Genomic DNA, 12,644 nt, shown 5'->3' on the forward strand with positions numbered 1-12,644 from the left:
AATGAAAGACTTTTATCATTGTCTGACACTAACTTTCTTGAGTAATTTGTTTTATATATGTTATATATATATATATATATATATCACTCCAGTATCACAGCACCAATCGATATTCTTAAAAAAGTCTTACCAATCAGCTCTTGATTTTGTTAATCACAGGCTGCGTTAGTCAGAATTAAGTCGTCTTCATTAAAGTAACTAACATGATTTACTGCAACATTTACCTACTTTCTAACAATGTATGACTGTCAGGACCGTGTTTAATGTGGGAATTCGCAGTGAGAAGAAAACATGCAATTTGGTGCATCTCACTGAACCCGTCCAAATCTATTCTTGTCCCGCCCCGTTTTTTTCCCCTGAAGCAGTTTGTTTGTGACGCTCGCTCTGCTGGGGTTCTCAAACTTTGCCTTTAGCTGACTGAGGAGCCCTGCTGCAGATGGAGGGCTAAGCCTGCGTGATCTCTCCTCGCTGAAGGCAGAATTAGCTGCGGTGCGGCTGATATTACCAGGTGGCGTGTGAGTGAGAATATTAAAACATTTGTTAAGAAAAGTATGCAAAAGGTCTGCCAGCGGCAACAGAGGTGTGAGGATACATATCGAATCTTTGGTATCTGTAAAAAGACTGGCACTGTGTTCAGGTTGTCTTAATTAATCAATTTGCCAGTTCTGTGATGTGTGAGCCTCTTGTTTTGCAGCTCACAGCTCAGACATTAAAGAACATCAATAGGAACACCGGACATCATGATCTCTAGCAGCCAGTGTCACAGAAGTGCCTCTGTGATTTACTTCTTTTGTCTTTTGACTCAGACTTTGGTTTCTGGTGTCCCATCAGCAACAAACTCTCAAAGTTTGTAGAGACAGACTTCATTGCTAATCAAAAAATCTCTAACTCACATTTGTTAAAAAAAAAAAACCTAAAAATAAACCCAAAACATCAAATATATGTTTTTCGTCGCTTTGCTGGATTTTTAATAGAATCCATTAACCTGCATTTATCCCCTAATGACCCCCAGAGGAATATCATGATATAGAAATTGATTTTGACTTTAAAGTTTGATATAAAATCAGATGATCTTCAATCTACTGTGGAGCCCCGAAATAAAGATTTATATGCCCTTCATAACAAACAAAAAATACCCTTTGTATATAAGGCAAAAAGACAAGAAAAACAAATCACGTGTGTGTCATGACGTGTTTCAACAGATTTCTGAGCGAGACAAATTGATGTTCATATTCATATATTTTATATAATGTATATCAAACTAAAACTAATACAGCATCAAACTTAAAAAGGATCAAGAGAAAAAAAGAAAAAAGAAAAATAGAACTGAAAACTGAGCAATCCGTTGGCTTGTGGAGCAGTGGATGTTAAAACCAGGGGGAGCGGAGACTGAGGGGGCACTGCAGATGCTGCAGGAGTCCAGTCACGTCCCGTCCCCGCGGCAGACAGCGGACGGAGGGGTGCGGGGAGGAGATGGGACAGGGGAGGGCAGGGGGGTTGGAAAGTGGAGCTTGGGAAGGTTAAAGGGGGTAAATACAGGTGGAGGAGACAGCCGAGACTTCTGCCGGGCAACATCTCTTCTTGCCGTTTATTTTATTCAATTTTTTAGCATTTTTTTGATTTCAAACACAAAAAAACATGTTCTAAAAAAGCAGCCTTGGTGTGTTGAATGTGGAAACAAGGGGCACAAGTCCATGTTTATTTATTTATTTTTTCCTGTGACAAAGATTTGTCTACTCAGTCTCTCAATGCTGTTTTCGTACTGTGTTTGTGTTTGTGGTGTGACAGAAAACCATGACACAGCAGTGGGGAACGTGAAGTTGTGAAGTGTGTGAGAGGAGTCGAGAGAGAGAGAGAGAGAGAGAGAGAGAGTGAGAGGGAGCAGGAGGGAGCAGGAGGGAGAGGGAGAGGGAGAGGGAGAGAGGGAGGGAGAGAGAGAGAGAGAGAGAGAGAGAGAGAGAGAGCGAGAGGGAGCAGGAGGGAGAGGGAGGGAGAGAGAGAGAGAGAGAGAGAGAGGAGGTTTGGGGGGAGGTGAATGTTTGGCTGTGTGCTTGTGATACTGTCTTTGCTCCTCTGTGCAACACGTGTACACTAGGCATTCATGTGCCACGACCAGGCCGAGGGCAGAGAAGCTTACTTGCACTTGTGTGTCACTGGATGTGCATGCCAGTGTGTCTATGTACGTCTGAGAGGATGGTTGTGTGTGTGTGTGTGTGTGTGTGTGTGTGTGTGTGTGTGTGTGTGTGTGTGTGTGTGTGTGTGTGTGTACTGTAGGCCCAGACTGTTAGGGCCCATGCTCGGTGACTAGTGTGTGTCCAGCCAGTTCATCAGTCAGTCAGTCGGTCCTCTCAGCTATCAGAGGGCCAGTTTCTATTCTTTAGCCTCCAGGAAGAGCGTCTCCTGTGGAAACAACTTGGCCTCCAGCAGAGTCGACCCCGGTTCCAACTGGGTGATCTGAGCAGAGACAAGGTGGGGGGAAGTAGAGGGAATATATTAGAACATCAGCAATAAAATGGCTTAATTAGTCTCACTATCAACTAATCTGACATTTGTATTTTTTCAATAAAACAATTATATAATTCAGTCAATAAAATGTCAGAAAATAGTGAAAAACCATCAAACCGTCATTTTCAAATTGGTTATTTAGTTTAACCAACAGCCCAACGCTCAAAGATATTAAATGTACAATGTTATAAAACAGAGAAAAGCAGCAAATCCTCACATTTGAGGAGACGGAACCAGCAAAAAAAAAAATTCTGCTGATGGACTAACCACCGTTTCAGCACGACTAATGCTTTACATTTTCCTCCTGTTTCGGCCTTCCATCCACTTTCCAAAACTGTAAGGGATCTTAATCAAAGAGCTTAGCAAAGTGGAGAGCAACACCAGTCTTAGCAACAATACTATTTACAAATACAAAACTTCATGACAGTCTAGACGGGTCAATGCCACACAAGCAATTATGTTTTAAAATCTCCAGTTAAACCATAATATCTAAACCTCTTAAATGGTGTTTATTCATATTTATCCATATTAGTGTGGACAAGGCCTCAGTCATTTTGAAATCCCTTGGTGATTGTCTCACCACATGTGCCCTGCGATCCAGACTGGAGAACAGCGTAGCTTTACTGCTGAGTTCATTGAATGTGTGTGTGTGTGTGTGTGTGTGTGTGTGTGTGTGTGTTTGTAAGGGAGTGTGTACAGTGTGTATTATTCTAACACTGTGTTTTAAAAAGAAAAAAATAGGCAGTAATCTGAGCAGCTAGAGCTTTGTTTCCCTAAGAGGACCATCAGGTTTGTTTTCTTAAAAAGGCTCCAAGCCAGAACAAACTGATGAAGGTTACAGGACAGGAGAGAGAGAGAGAGATTGTGTGTGAGCGTGTGAGAGAGAGAGAGAGAGAGAGATTGTGTGTGTGCGTGTGAGAGAGAGAGAGAGAGAGAGAGAGTGAGAGTGTGTGCGTGTGAGAGAGAGAGAGAGAGAGAGAGAGAGAGAGAGAGAGAGAGAGAGAGAGAGAGAGAGAGAGAGAGAGAGAGAGAGAGAGAGAGAGAGAGAGAGAGAGAGAGAGAGAGAGAGAGAGAGAGAGAGAGAGAGTGTGTGTAGCGGGGATTGAGAGAAGACCTTTGTGTGTTTTGGATGGCTAATAATGGCTAATTTCAGCTGTGACTAAGGTCAAACGGGAACGTAGCTCATGGTATAGAGGAGAGAAACATTTATCTGTGTTCAACAACTAAGCAGAGCAATAATGCAGTACCACCCACAACGGAGCTGATCGAGTTAGCCGACATGAACGGGGTCTGACCTATGTTTTTTAAAACAGGACAATCTGACTCTCTCTCTGACACCCACCACCACTGTGAGCCTCTTAGCTTATGTGAGCTAATCACTGGAGGGGTTGTGTTACATCGGGCCAATCTAACACCTGGGCTGAATGGGCGAGGTGGTGTGACACCGAGATGTGTCCAGGGCTTATCTGATGACTGCTGCGTCAGCCCCTCTGATTAGGGCTCCTATTCTAACCTCACAGTGGGATAATTAACCAGCTCCCTGTACCTGCTGTAGAAGGTCGGAGGGCAAAGCTAGCGTGGTAAAGGTCGACCTCACAACAAGCAGAGTGATAGGTCGGAGACAGACTATAGTAGGGAATGAAATGTGAACTCTGACCATCACCACACTTTAATCAAAAGAGGACCTCTAACTTTAATTTTGGACTTTTTTTTTTTCTAAATAAGAAGTAAAGAAATCTTTCCCTTGTCTGTATAATCGCAAAAAACTGCATTATAAACAGTGAGTCTGTTAGCTCCTGAAAAACTGAGCGCATTGATACGATTAAACACTCAAAATAATTAAAACAATCTACACATTTAAACTTGTGTTAACTACAAGATAAAACTAGAAGGTGTTCAAGGACTCTGAGAAAAAAAAAAAAGCAAGTAAATTAGGGGAAGGTGAGGAGGACATATCAGCATCAGATAACCTATTCATCTCCCATGGGTGTTTGGAAATGTCACACCATGTGCACGTCGGCGGTCTATGACTCCATGTCTTTCATCTCCTTGTCCTCATTTCAACGTGTCATTTAGACTCTTGACTTTTCAGCGGGGTCCCGGGGAGCCCGGTGTGGGCAGGGAGGGGCTGCCACATCAACCTTATGCCCCTCACCTAGTCAGCTGCCTCATAGCACAACGGGGAGTGAGATGCCATGAAGTGAGGTAAAATGGTGTGTGTGTCCATATGAGTGTGCGTGTGTGTTTGCTGCAAACATATTCCATCCCAACGGTGGGGGAAAACGACCAACAGGGCTGCTGCGTTCCTTTTCCCACCTCAGGAGCAGCGCGTCGCAAATGGCTGCCATGCTAATGAACCCGACAGGCTGTTATGACACCACAGCATCAGGTAGGAGTAAATGAGGCTTTGGGGTGGAGCAGGTGTGTGTGTGTGTGTGTGTGTGTGTGTAGACGTGTGTCTGTGGACTACATATAAGTGTGTGTGTGTGTGTGTGTGTGTGTGTGTGTGTGTGTGTGTGTGTGTGTGGATGTGGTGTGCTCTTTGTGAATTCGGGATGAGAGTTTGTGCTCGTAGTGCACCAGGGAGAGACGACAGGGGGAGAGCAGCATCTGACTCTGAAAAAGAAAGTAGGGAAACAAGATGCCACACTGACACAGGAGACGGGCGCCATCGGTGATTGTTTACATTGTTATCCAATTAACAGACCATAAGCAAGGAGGCATCTGTCAACAAACAAAGCTGTTGTTTTTCCTCTGCTCTGTCTAAGCCATATTCTCTCCTCCTGTGCCTACACAGCCATGCATACATACATACATACATACATAAGACAGACACAATCTAGCTCTCTGCTTTGCAGTTTGCTTTTAACCTTGAGTCAATATAAATTTCATCAGCCGATTTAGATCAAATCAATCAGCTGAGTGAGGGAACCGTCTGACTATTTTAAAAGATTAAATTAATTTTAAAAGATTTTCATCTAACTAAATAGAATGTGTGGAAAAAAAGGTTTTCCCGCTGTTAATTAAAAATACACAAATGAACAGAATAAAAACTGAATTGAACTCTGCCTGAAGCAAAGAGGTAATACAATATCTGGAATCTCAGTGATAAAAAAACTAATTTTAAAACTGGAACCAAATAAAAAGACAGATGGTGTTTCTCGGCAATCTTTGATATTTTGTCTTTATTTCCCTGAAAAATTGTATGACATAAAATAATCAGCTAATATCAACGTCATGTATTTGGCATTATAAAACAGCAGATTTCAACGGTTAAAACCACACAATTAGCACTTAATGTGAAGTTTAAAATAAATACCACAATTGTAAGTCACTTGATTCAAATGAATAAAACACACTGATAACAGAAGAGGCGACACTAAGCAACGCTCAGCCGTGAAAGAAAAGAAAGGGAAAATAAACACAGGTCCTCAAGATGTCCGCTTCCAACATAATCAAACGTGCAGCTGAAATAACGCATTTTTAATGAAGCCATTACAGGCCCTACTATGTTAATTAAAACCAAATAACTTGTCTGTTTTAAACTAGTGTTGTCAAGTGTTTATTTGGCCAATTACAAAAGCAGTGGGAGATCATTATCTGCTGCCAGGAGCGTTGACAACACGTAGTGCCGGGGCGTGAACAGAAAAGAACAGACCAGAATACGGTACTTCAAAGGGAGAAATGCACCGCACAGACTGGACGGGGGGTAGGACTGAAGGGGGAAACTGAAAAATGGGGAATGGGGAAGAGAAGAAAAGAAAAGGAGAGAGTAAGCAAAGTGAGAGAAAATACAGACAGACTAGTTTCTGCTTTAAAAAAAAAGGACATTTTTTTTAAAGGGTAAAAATGAAAGAGATTCGGGGGAGAAAGTGAGAAGGCACATGGAGAGGGATACAAAGGCTGGAGAGCAAAACAAAAGTGTAATTGCAAGAGACAGGGACTGTGTGAGCAGGGAGGTAGAGAGGAGGGAAAAGGGAGATGGAGGGAGGGAAAGCTGGAAGTAAGAGGAGTAGATGGCTGAAGGCGAGGAGGGAGGCCCGAGATCCTTAGGGTAAAACTCTTTTAACACTAGAGATTCCCTCAAGACATGTTGTTAAAATGCTCTGCCTGATATGGTTTTTCCACAAAACAAAAATTACCTCATTGAAAAAAAATCCTAAAATCTATGAACATACAAATATTGTTCATGTTCCTACTTCATTGAAAAGGGAGTTTCAACTTTCCACATCATCACTTGTGTTGCATATTGAACCACGATGAGATGTCACAAAATCATGCTCATACGTTCACGTATTGAACTGAGATTTCAGGCGAGTGAAATGTATGTATAAATGCGAAAGCTCTACAGATCAGATGTACGAGTGGAGGGGGACTACGAGATCAGGGAGATGCTGGCCTGTGTACGTGGCCTAAGATAGAGCCACATTCCACATCCATGCCTACAGATGTTGAGTCCCACACGCCTCTATGAAGCTGTGGGTTTGTGTTATGTGGAGGGAATATTATAAGAACAGTCCTGAGGAAGCAACTTTGAGTGAAACTACTTTTAAAATAAACTGTCAGAGTTCTTCCTGTCAATACGATTCTTTCAGATAGCAGGACAAGAAAAACAAAACACACCGCTATAACAGATGTAAAATCTATTTCAGTACAACGCACAGCTTCTTCTGTGCCGCTGTTTATTTTTTCTGCATCTCAGGTTTTGTCTAAGAATTATTCGGGCGAATTCACTGACAGAGCTGGAAGAAGGATTAGGAGAAGGTGAAATAGAGTACAGTATCACAGTGAGAAAACTAAAACGCCGGTTTGACAGTGTTTGGGTGTCTATGAGCAGCCAGACGGGAAGAGCCGACAGCCGATTATTATACTGGCAGTCTAAACATGTTCACCGCGAGCTGAAGGAAGAAGACCTCAGGCCTTTCAACAGTGGTTTGTGCTCAACAAGTATCAAAGGAAAAGGAGGAAATTCTTGAATGAAAAGCTGAAAACTGAAACACTAAAAGTCTCCCCCTCCTTCCTCAAACTCGCTGACAGTCATAGAAACGGAGAAAGGGTTAGTTCCCTGAGCACGGCTAAGCCTAGAACAAATGATGCCAGTGTAAGGCCTGCTGTAGTGCTGAAGAGATAAGCCACTGATACCAAATGTTGAGGAAGAGACTGAGTCCAAAAATTGGAGACTAATAGACACTTATCCACAAAGCTACAGGAAAGTGGAAAATCATGAATCAGAGACATCTGATCTGGCTCTGATGTTTTATCTCAAATTGTCAAAAGTTAATTTACAAATGGGAATAAACCTGTGTTACCCGACTCACTGACAGACAATATAGCCCTTTCTCCTGGTCAATAACATTGTAGTTTTAGTCACAAATATACAACACAACTCCACTTCATTTTCTCAAGTTGGATTGAGTAGATCCACTGATTTGTGTTACAGCTGAATGAATGGAAATGAAATAAAGCAGGCTGACGAGGAGGGAAATAGCAAAAGAAAGAGTGACACTGCACAAAGCTGCTGAAAACTAGAAAAGGGAAAGAAGGTTTCAACAGTTGTGCAGTATTACAAATGCAATAGTGGTCTATCCTCCATCCTCTGATCCTGGCAGAACAACAGTGAGAGCGTCTGGACGGGATGGAGGCTTTCTATGCTCCCTCTCATTTAATTACAACACAGAGCTGCAGGATTAGACAGGGGCCTGTGTTCACAGCCTCATACTGGCACTACCACTGAGCTGCTTCCCTCCTCTCTTTCCCCAAATCTCTCGTCTTTCTGTTTTCTGGAATTATCTCCCATCTTCTTCTTTTTAATATCTTCCCTACTTGTCTTCTCTATCCTTTTCTCTTTCAGACTGTTTCTCTGATTAAATCTTTTCTTTGTTTAAGCTTTTGTCTTCTCTGTTCTCTTTTTCGACTAGTTCTGCAGTCACCATCCTCCCCTCGCTTCTCTACCCTGCTAATCCTCCCATCCTGTTTTTGCCGGAATTTCATCTGCGATGCAGACACATCTTTATCTCTGTCTCAAACACATGTTTACTCTTGATTATAAAGAGACAACTGTGAATCCTTTAAGTGACAAAGTTGTGAGCGGGGCATGTGTTTGCTTGAAAATATTTGTGCATGTGTTGAAGTGTGTGATTGTGACGAAATGAAGAGTGTGAGCTACGCGTTAATGTGTGTGTTAGTTTGAGGTGTTTGTGCCCCAGCAGTCTCTACAGACTACGATGGCACACTGCCTGGGCAAGCCTACACACACACATACACACACACACCTCTATACAACCATCACTACCCACCCCTCCACATGCACTCCTCTCTTGATTAATGGAAATCCCATTTTTGTTTCCAGCAGCATGGCTAATTAAACTGGTAGTTAAAACAGTGCTCATTAGCTCACTACCACAGAGCGCACAGACCAAGCCCTCTAATGACTGGTTGTGGCTGGCTGAGTGCTGCCGGGCATCAGCAGAAGAGCCATAGAGAATACTACTGTTAGTGCTGACAACTGTATCCTAACACAGTCATACTGTACTGTATTCACAATGGACTGATACTAATTAATATTCACTGAATAAAACGAGTGTGCAGGTGGATGGATAAACAGTTGGCTTAACTTACCCCAAACACAGGTACGAGTAAACAAAAGCAGCACACAGACAATGAAGACAATAATGAAAAAAAGCAAAAAAAATAAATAAATAAATAAAACTTAAACTGTTGTCCCTGCTGCTCTCCACTCACAGCCATCGCCTGAGGTTCAGCCCAGGACCGAACGGAAAAGCCAATTACAGCTGTGGATCTCTCCAGCAGAGATGTGAGCTGTGGCCGAGAACCCTTCATAACCTGCTGCTACTCTTCTGCAGCAAGGACGCATTTAGCACATGTTTGTGTGGGCAGAGAACTGCTGTAAAAGACCGCACAAAGTGAGATTGGACAACAGGATAATTTAGCCCCCATCTTAGTGAAACGTCTTTCCCTCTCCACTTATGAATTTAACAGCCTAGATGTGTTGGTCTTTTAAAGCCTGTTCACTGGACATATATATGCAAAAGGGGTTAATTATTTTGTGATCTTGTGCATGATTTCTCTGTAAGAGAGTAAAATATGCAACTCACATTTCTACGAGGGAAGGTGGTGAGGAGCTTGAACTCTTCAAAGGGGTATCCCTTGGAGGCCACAAAGTCAAAGAGGACCTGAAGCTTACAGCTGCCCAGGAAACGCCTTTCCAGAAACTCGCCACTTGGTGTGCGGATTCGCAGTTTGCTGATTTGCTCTCCTGAATCCTCGTCGGGCTCTGGCGGTAGGGCCTGCTCCAATGACAAGCGGATTGCCTGCAAGAAGGGGTGAAAAAAATCCAGTATTTTGGTCAGTGGAGCACAATGATAATTGTGGAGACACCTTATAATCACTAAAAACATGTCCTGATTTCTATTACGCAAACAGCCTAACTTTTTAAAGGTGGATTTGAGGACAGAGGCAACATAGGACTCATGAATTCTCTTGTGATCACACTGGACAAGTGTAGATGAAGAAGTTGCAAATACAAGCTGAGGACTCCTCCAACTCTTAGAAATATGTTATTGCTCGCTTCACAAAATGATGCATACTCTATTCCATGCATAGTAATACATGAAAATGAATCAAGGGCATTTTAAGAAAAGACTAATGTATGGCATACACATTTTCCAGATAAAGTAGTAATTCACTGTGTTAAGTGAAGGCAGAGATGTTTACATACAGTTGCTGGCGAGATGCAGCTGTCAATACTGGTGCAGCAATTATTTTCTTCAAGCTTATTAGCATTACAAAGTCTCTTTATATCGTTTCATTGTACAGTTTGTTGACAGCAGAGTCAGCAGTCAGTAATATTGTGAGCCAAAATAAAAAAGTTATTCATTAGATTAATTCTGTGATAAATTTATTGAACAATGCTTCCCTGATTAAAACATTTTCTAATTTAGCTTGTTTATTTGTTTGCACATTTATAACAAAAGACACACAATCATAAAACTTACTGAATAAGTGCAGGAGATGAAGGAAGACAAGAAGCTTATACAAAGTCCCAAAGTACAAAGAAAAAAAAAAGATTCAATGAAGTGTAACTAAAAAATTAGCTCTGTCTCCGTTTACAGTAAATTTAAACCAGAGATTCAACAGTAACGCTGGCAGTTATGAAGATGACGACACACTATCCAAACAAGTATGAAAGTCAAGCCAAGGAGTTGATTACTGCACTGTTGCTTCGCATTAATTAAAGGATCTTCTTGTCCTGAGAATGTTATTAAATTAGTTGCCCTGTGTCTCACCCTGTTCCCTAAAGCCTGGTGTAGCTCAGAAGGTTGCCAAGAAGCATTTCAATACGTTAAAAACAGCCAAGGTTATTCATTATGCTTCATGCTTTCTTGCTGTTGCTCAGTCTGTTAGGGAAATCTGAGATTATGCCTGTTGAATATCTCAGTGTCAACCACAAATACTTTAAACTCTAGTTTCATAAGAGCTGATAGCTTAGTTAACAGGCACTAAATCTGGTACAGTAATACTATCTACACCAGAGTGAGAGTGGCTTATCTTACACAAAGACAACCATCGACTGTCATCTTCCACGGCAAAGCTAATCAGCTCTCCTGTGCTCCAAAAACCGCGCTTCAGCCACTCCCTCGAGCTTTCCTCTTCTTTCTGCTCATGCCCCTCACCTCCTCCTCCCCCGGCTTGTTGTTCCTGTTTGGCCAGCCGGGGAACATATGCTGTGACAACACGCCCCGGCTTTATTTACACACCATAATGCAATTATATTTCATAAGAGTGTACAACAGTAGCTCATTAGCAGCTTCTGGTGTTGGGTGGGCAGGGTAGCGCGTGCCGCTCCACCATCAGCTCCCTCAGGTATAAGAGCTGATGCTGACTGAGTTAAAGGGGCCCCCGGGGACAAACTTACACACACACACACACACACACACACACACACACACACACACACACACACACACACACACACACACACACACACACACACACACACACACACACACACACACAATAACCAAAAGGTGTGTGTGTGGTGGGGGACATACAAATGCAGACAGTCAACCGCAGACACAAGCATAAACACCCACACAAGTGAGAGGTAGCGTCCCTAAAGAAACCACGGGACACACGTCTGGTCGAGCCTTAGGCCCAAATAATCAGAAGCATCTACTCGTCCATTTATCTGCCCCTCCTGCTCCGCTTGGCTAACCACAGAAAGCAAACAGATGACGGGTGTGGTGGAAGAGGTGCACCTGACAGCCACACAACTGTATGCTAAGACCCCCTGAAGGAGGTAAATACTATTGTCAACCTACACAGGTACATGAGACACATACACACTGCACCCACAACCAGCATACAAACTTGTCAAAATTGTAATCCAAACACACGTCAAAATGCACTGAATCTATTTTCTATCCCCAAAAAAGAAGCGTGGCCATAATGTTTTACAAAGAACCCATATGTGCCGGTCTGGTCTATAGACATTAGTAGGTTACTAACTCATATGATTCAACTAAAAACTATAAACAACAAAAACAAAAAAATGATCTTGAGTTTGAAGGTAAAAACAGCATATGTGGTAGGATGTTCACTTTCTCAGCTTGAAGAGTTTGAGTGCATCAACACTGTAGTTTTATTTTATGTTATAGTGGAATTTTCTTTCCACCTGTTTTTCTGTCAGTGTATCTGTGGACCGAAGCTCATCAGAACTAGATGTCCACACAACAAAATGCAGAAAGAAACTTAAGAAACATTAAATTGTCATCATGCGGGTCCAGAAGCTGTTGTTGTCTCTCATATTTATGAATATCTAGACTGTAGCACGAGCACAACACTAGTATGTTAGCACAGGAAACCCCATGGAAACCACTGAGCTTAGGCAGAGAAAATTGATATAAGAAGGAAACACAAGGCCATAATGGCTATTGTTGTTTAAAACACACAAGCGTGCACACACGGTTTGGTTAGTGGACTACTGTGATATAATTAAGAAGGCCCGGCCTGGGGCTCTTTTGTTGTTATCTGTTTAACTTAAGTGACAAATCACCTGTGCGAGCCCCGGGTCACCCAATCCTTCTCTGCTGTTGAGTAAACAACAATCAGCGAGGACT

General features: G+C 42.4%; 1 protein-coding gene across 1 annotated transcript in view; it reads right to left on the reverse strand.

The window, feature by feature from the left end:
• Window positions 1-2,006: 2,006 nt before the first annotated feature.
• Window positions 2,007-12,644, reverse strand: part of faf1 (Fas (TNFRSF6) associated factor 1) — a 57,473-nt gene continuing 46,835 nt past the window's right edge. The window contains exons 18-19 of the mRNA XM_070909066.1: window positions 9,621-9,836; window positions 2,007-2,454 (exon numbers count right to left, since the gene is read on the reverse strand). Coding sequence (XP_070765167.1) covers window positions 2,371-2,454; window positions 9,621-9,836 — 300 coding nt within the window. The 3' untranslated portion in view covers window positions 2,007-2,370. The remainder of the gene's footprint in view (window positions 2,455-9,620; window positions 9,837-12,644) is intronic.

This window comes from Enoplosus armatus, chromosome 7, assembly GCF_043641665.1.
Source record: "Enoplosus armatus isolate fEnoArm2 chromosome 7, fEnoArm2.hap1, whole genome shotgun sequence".
NCBI lineage: Eukaryota > Metazoa > Chordata > Actinopteri > Centrarchiformes > Enoplosidae > Enoplosus > Enoplosus armatus.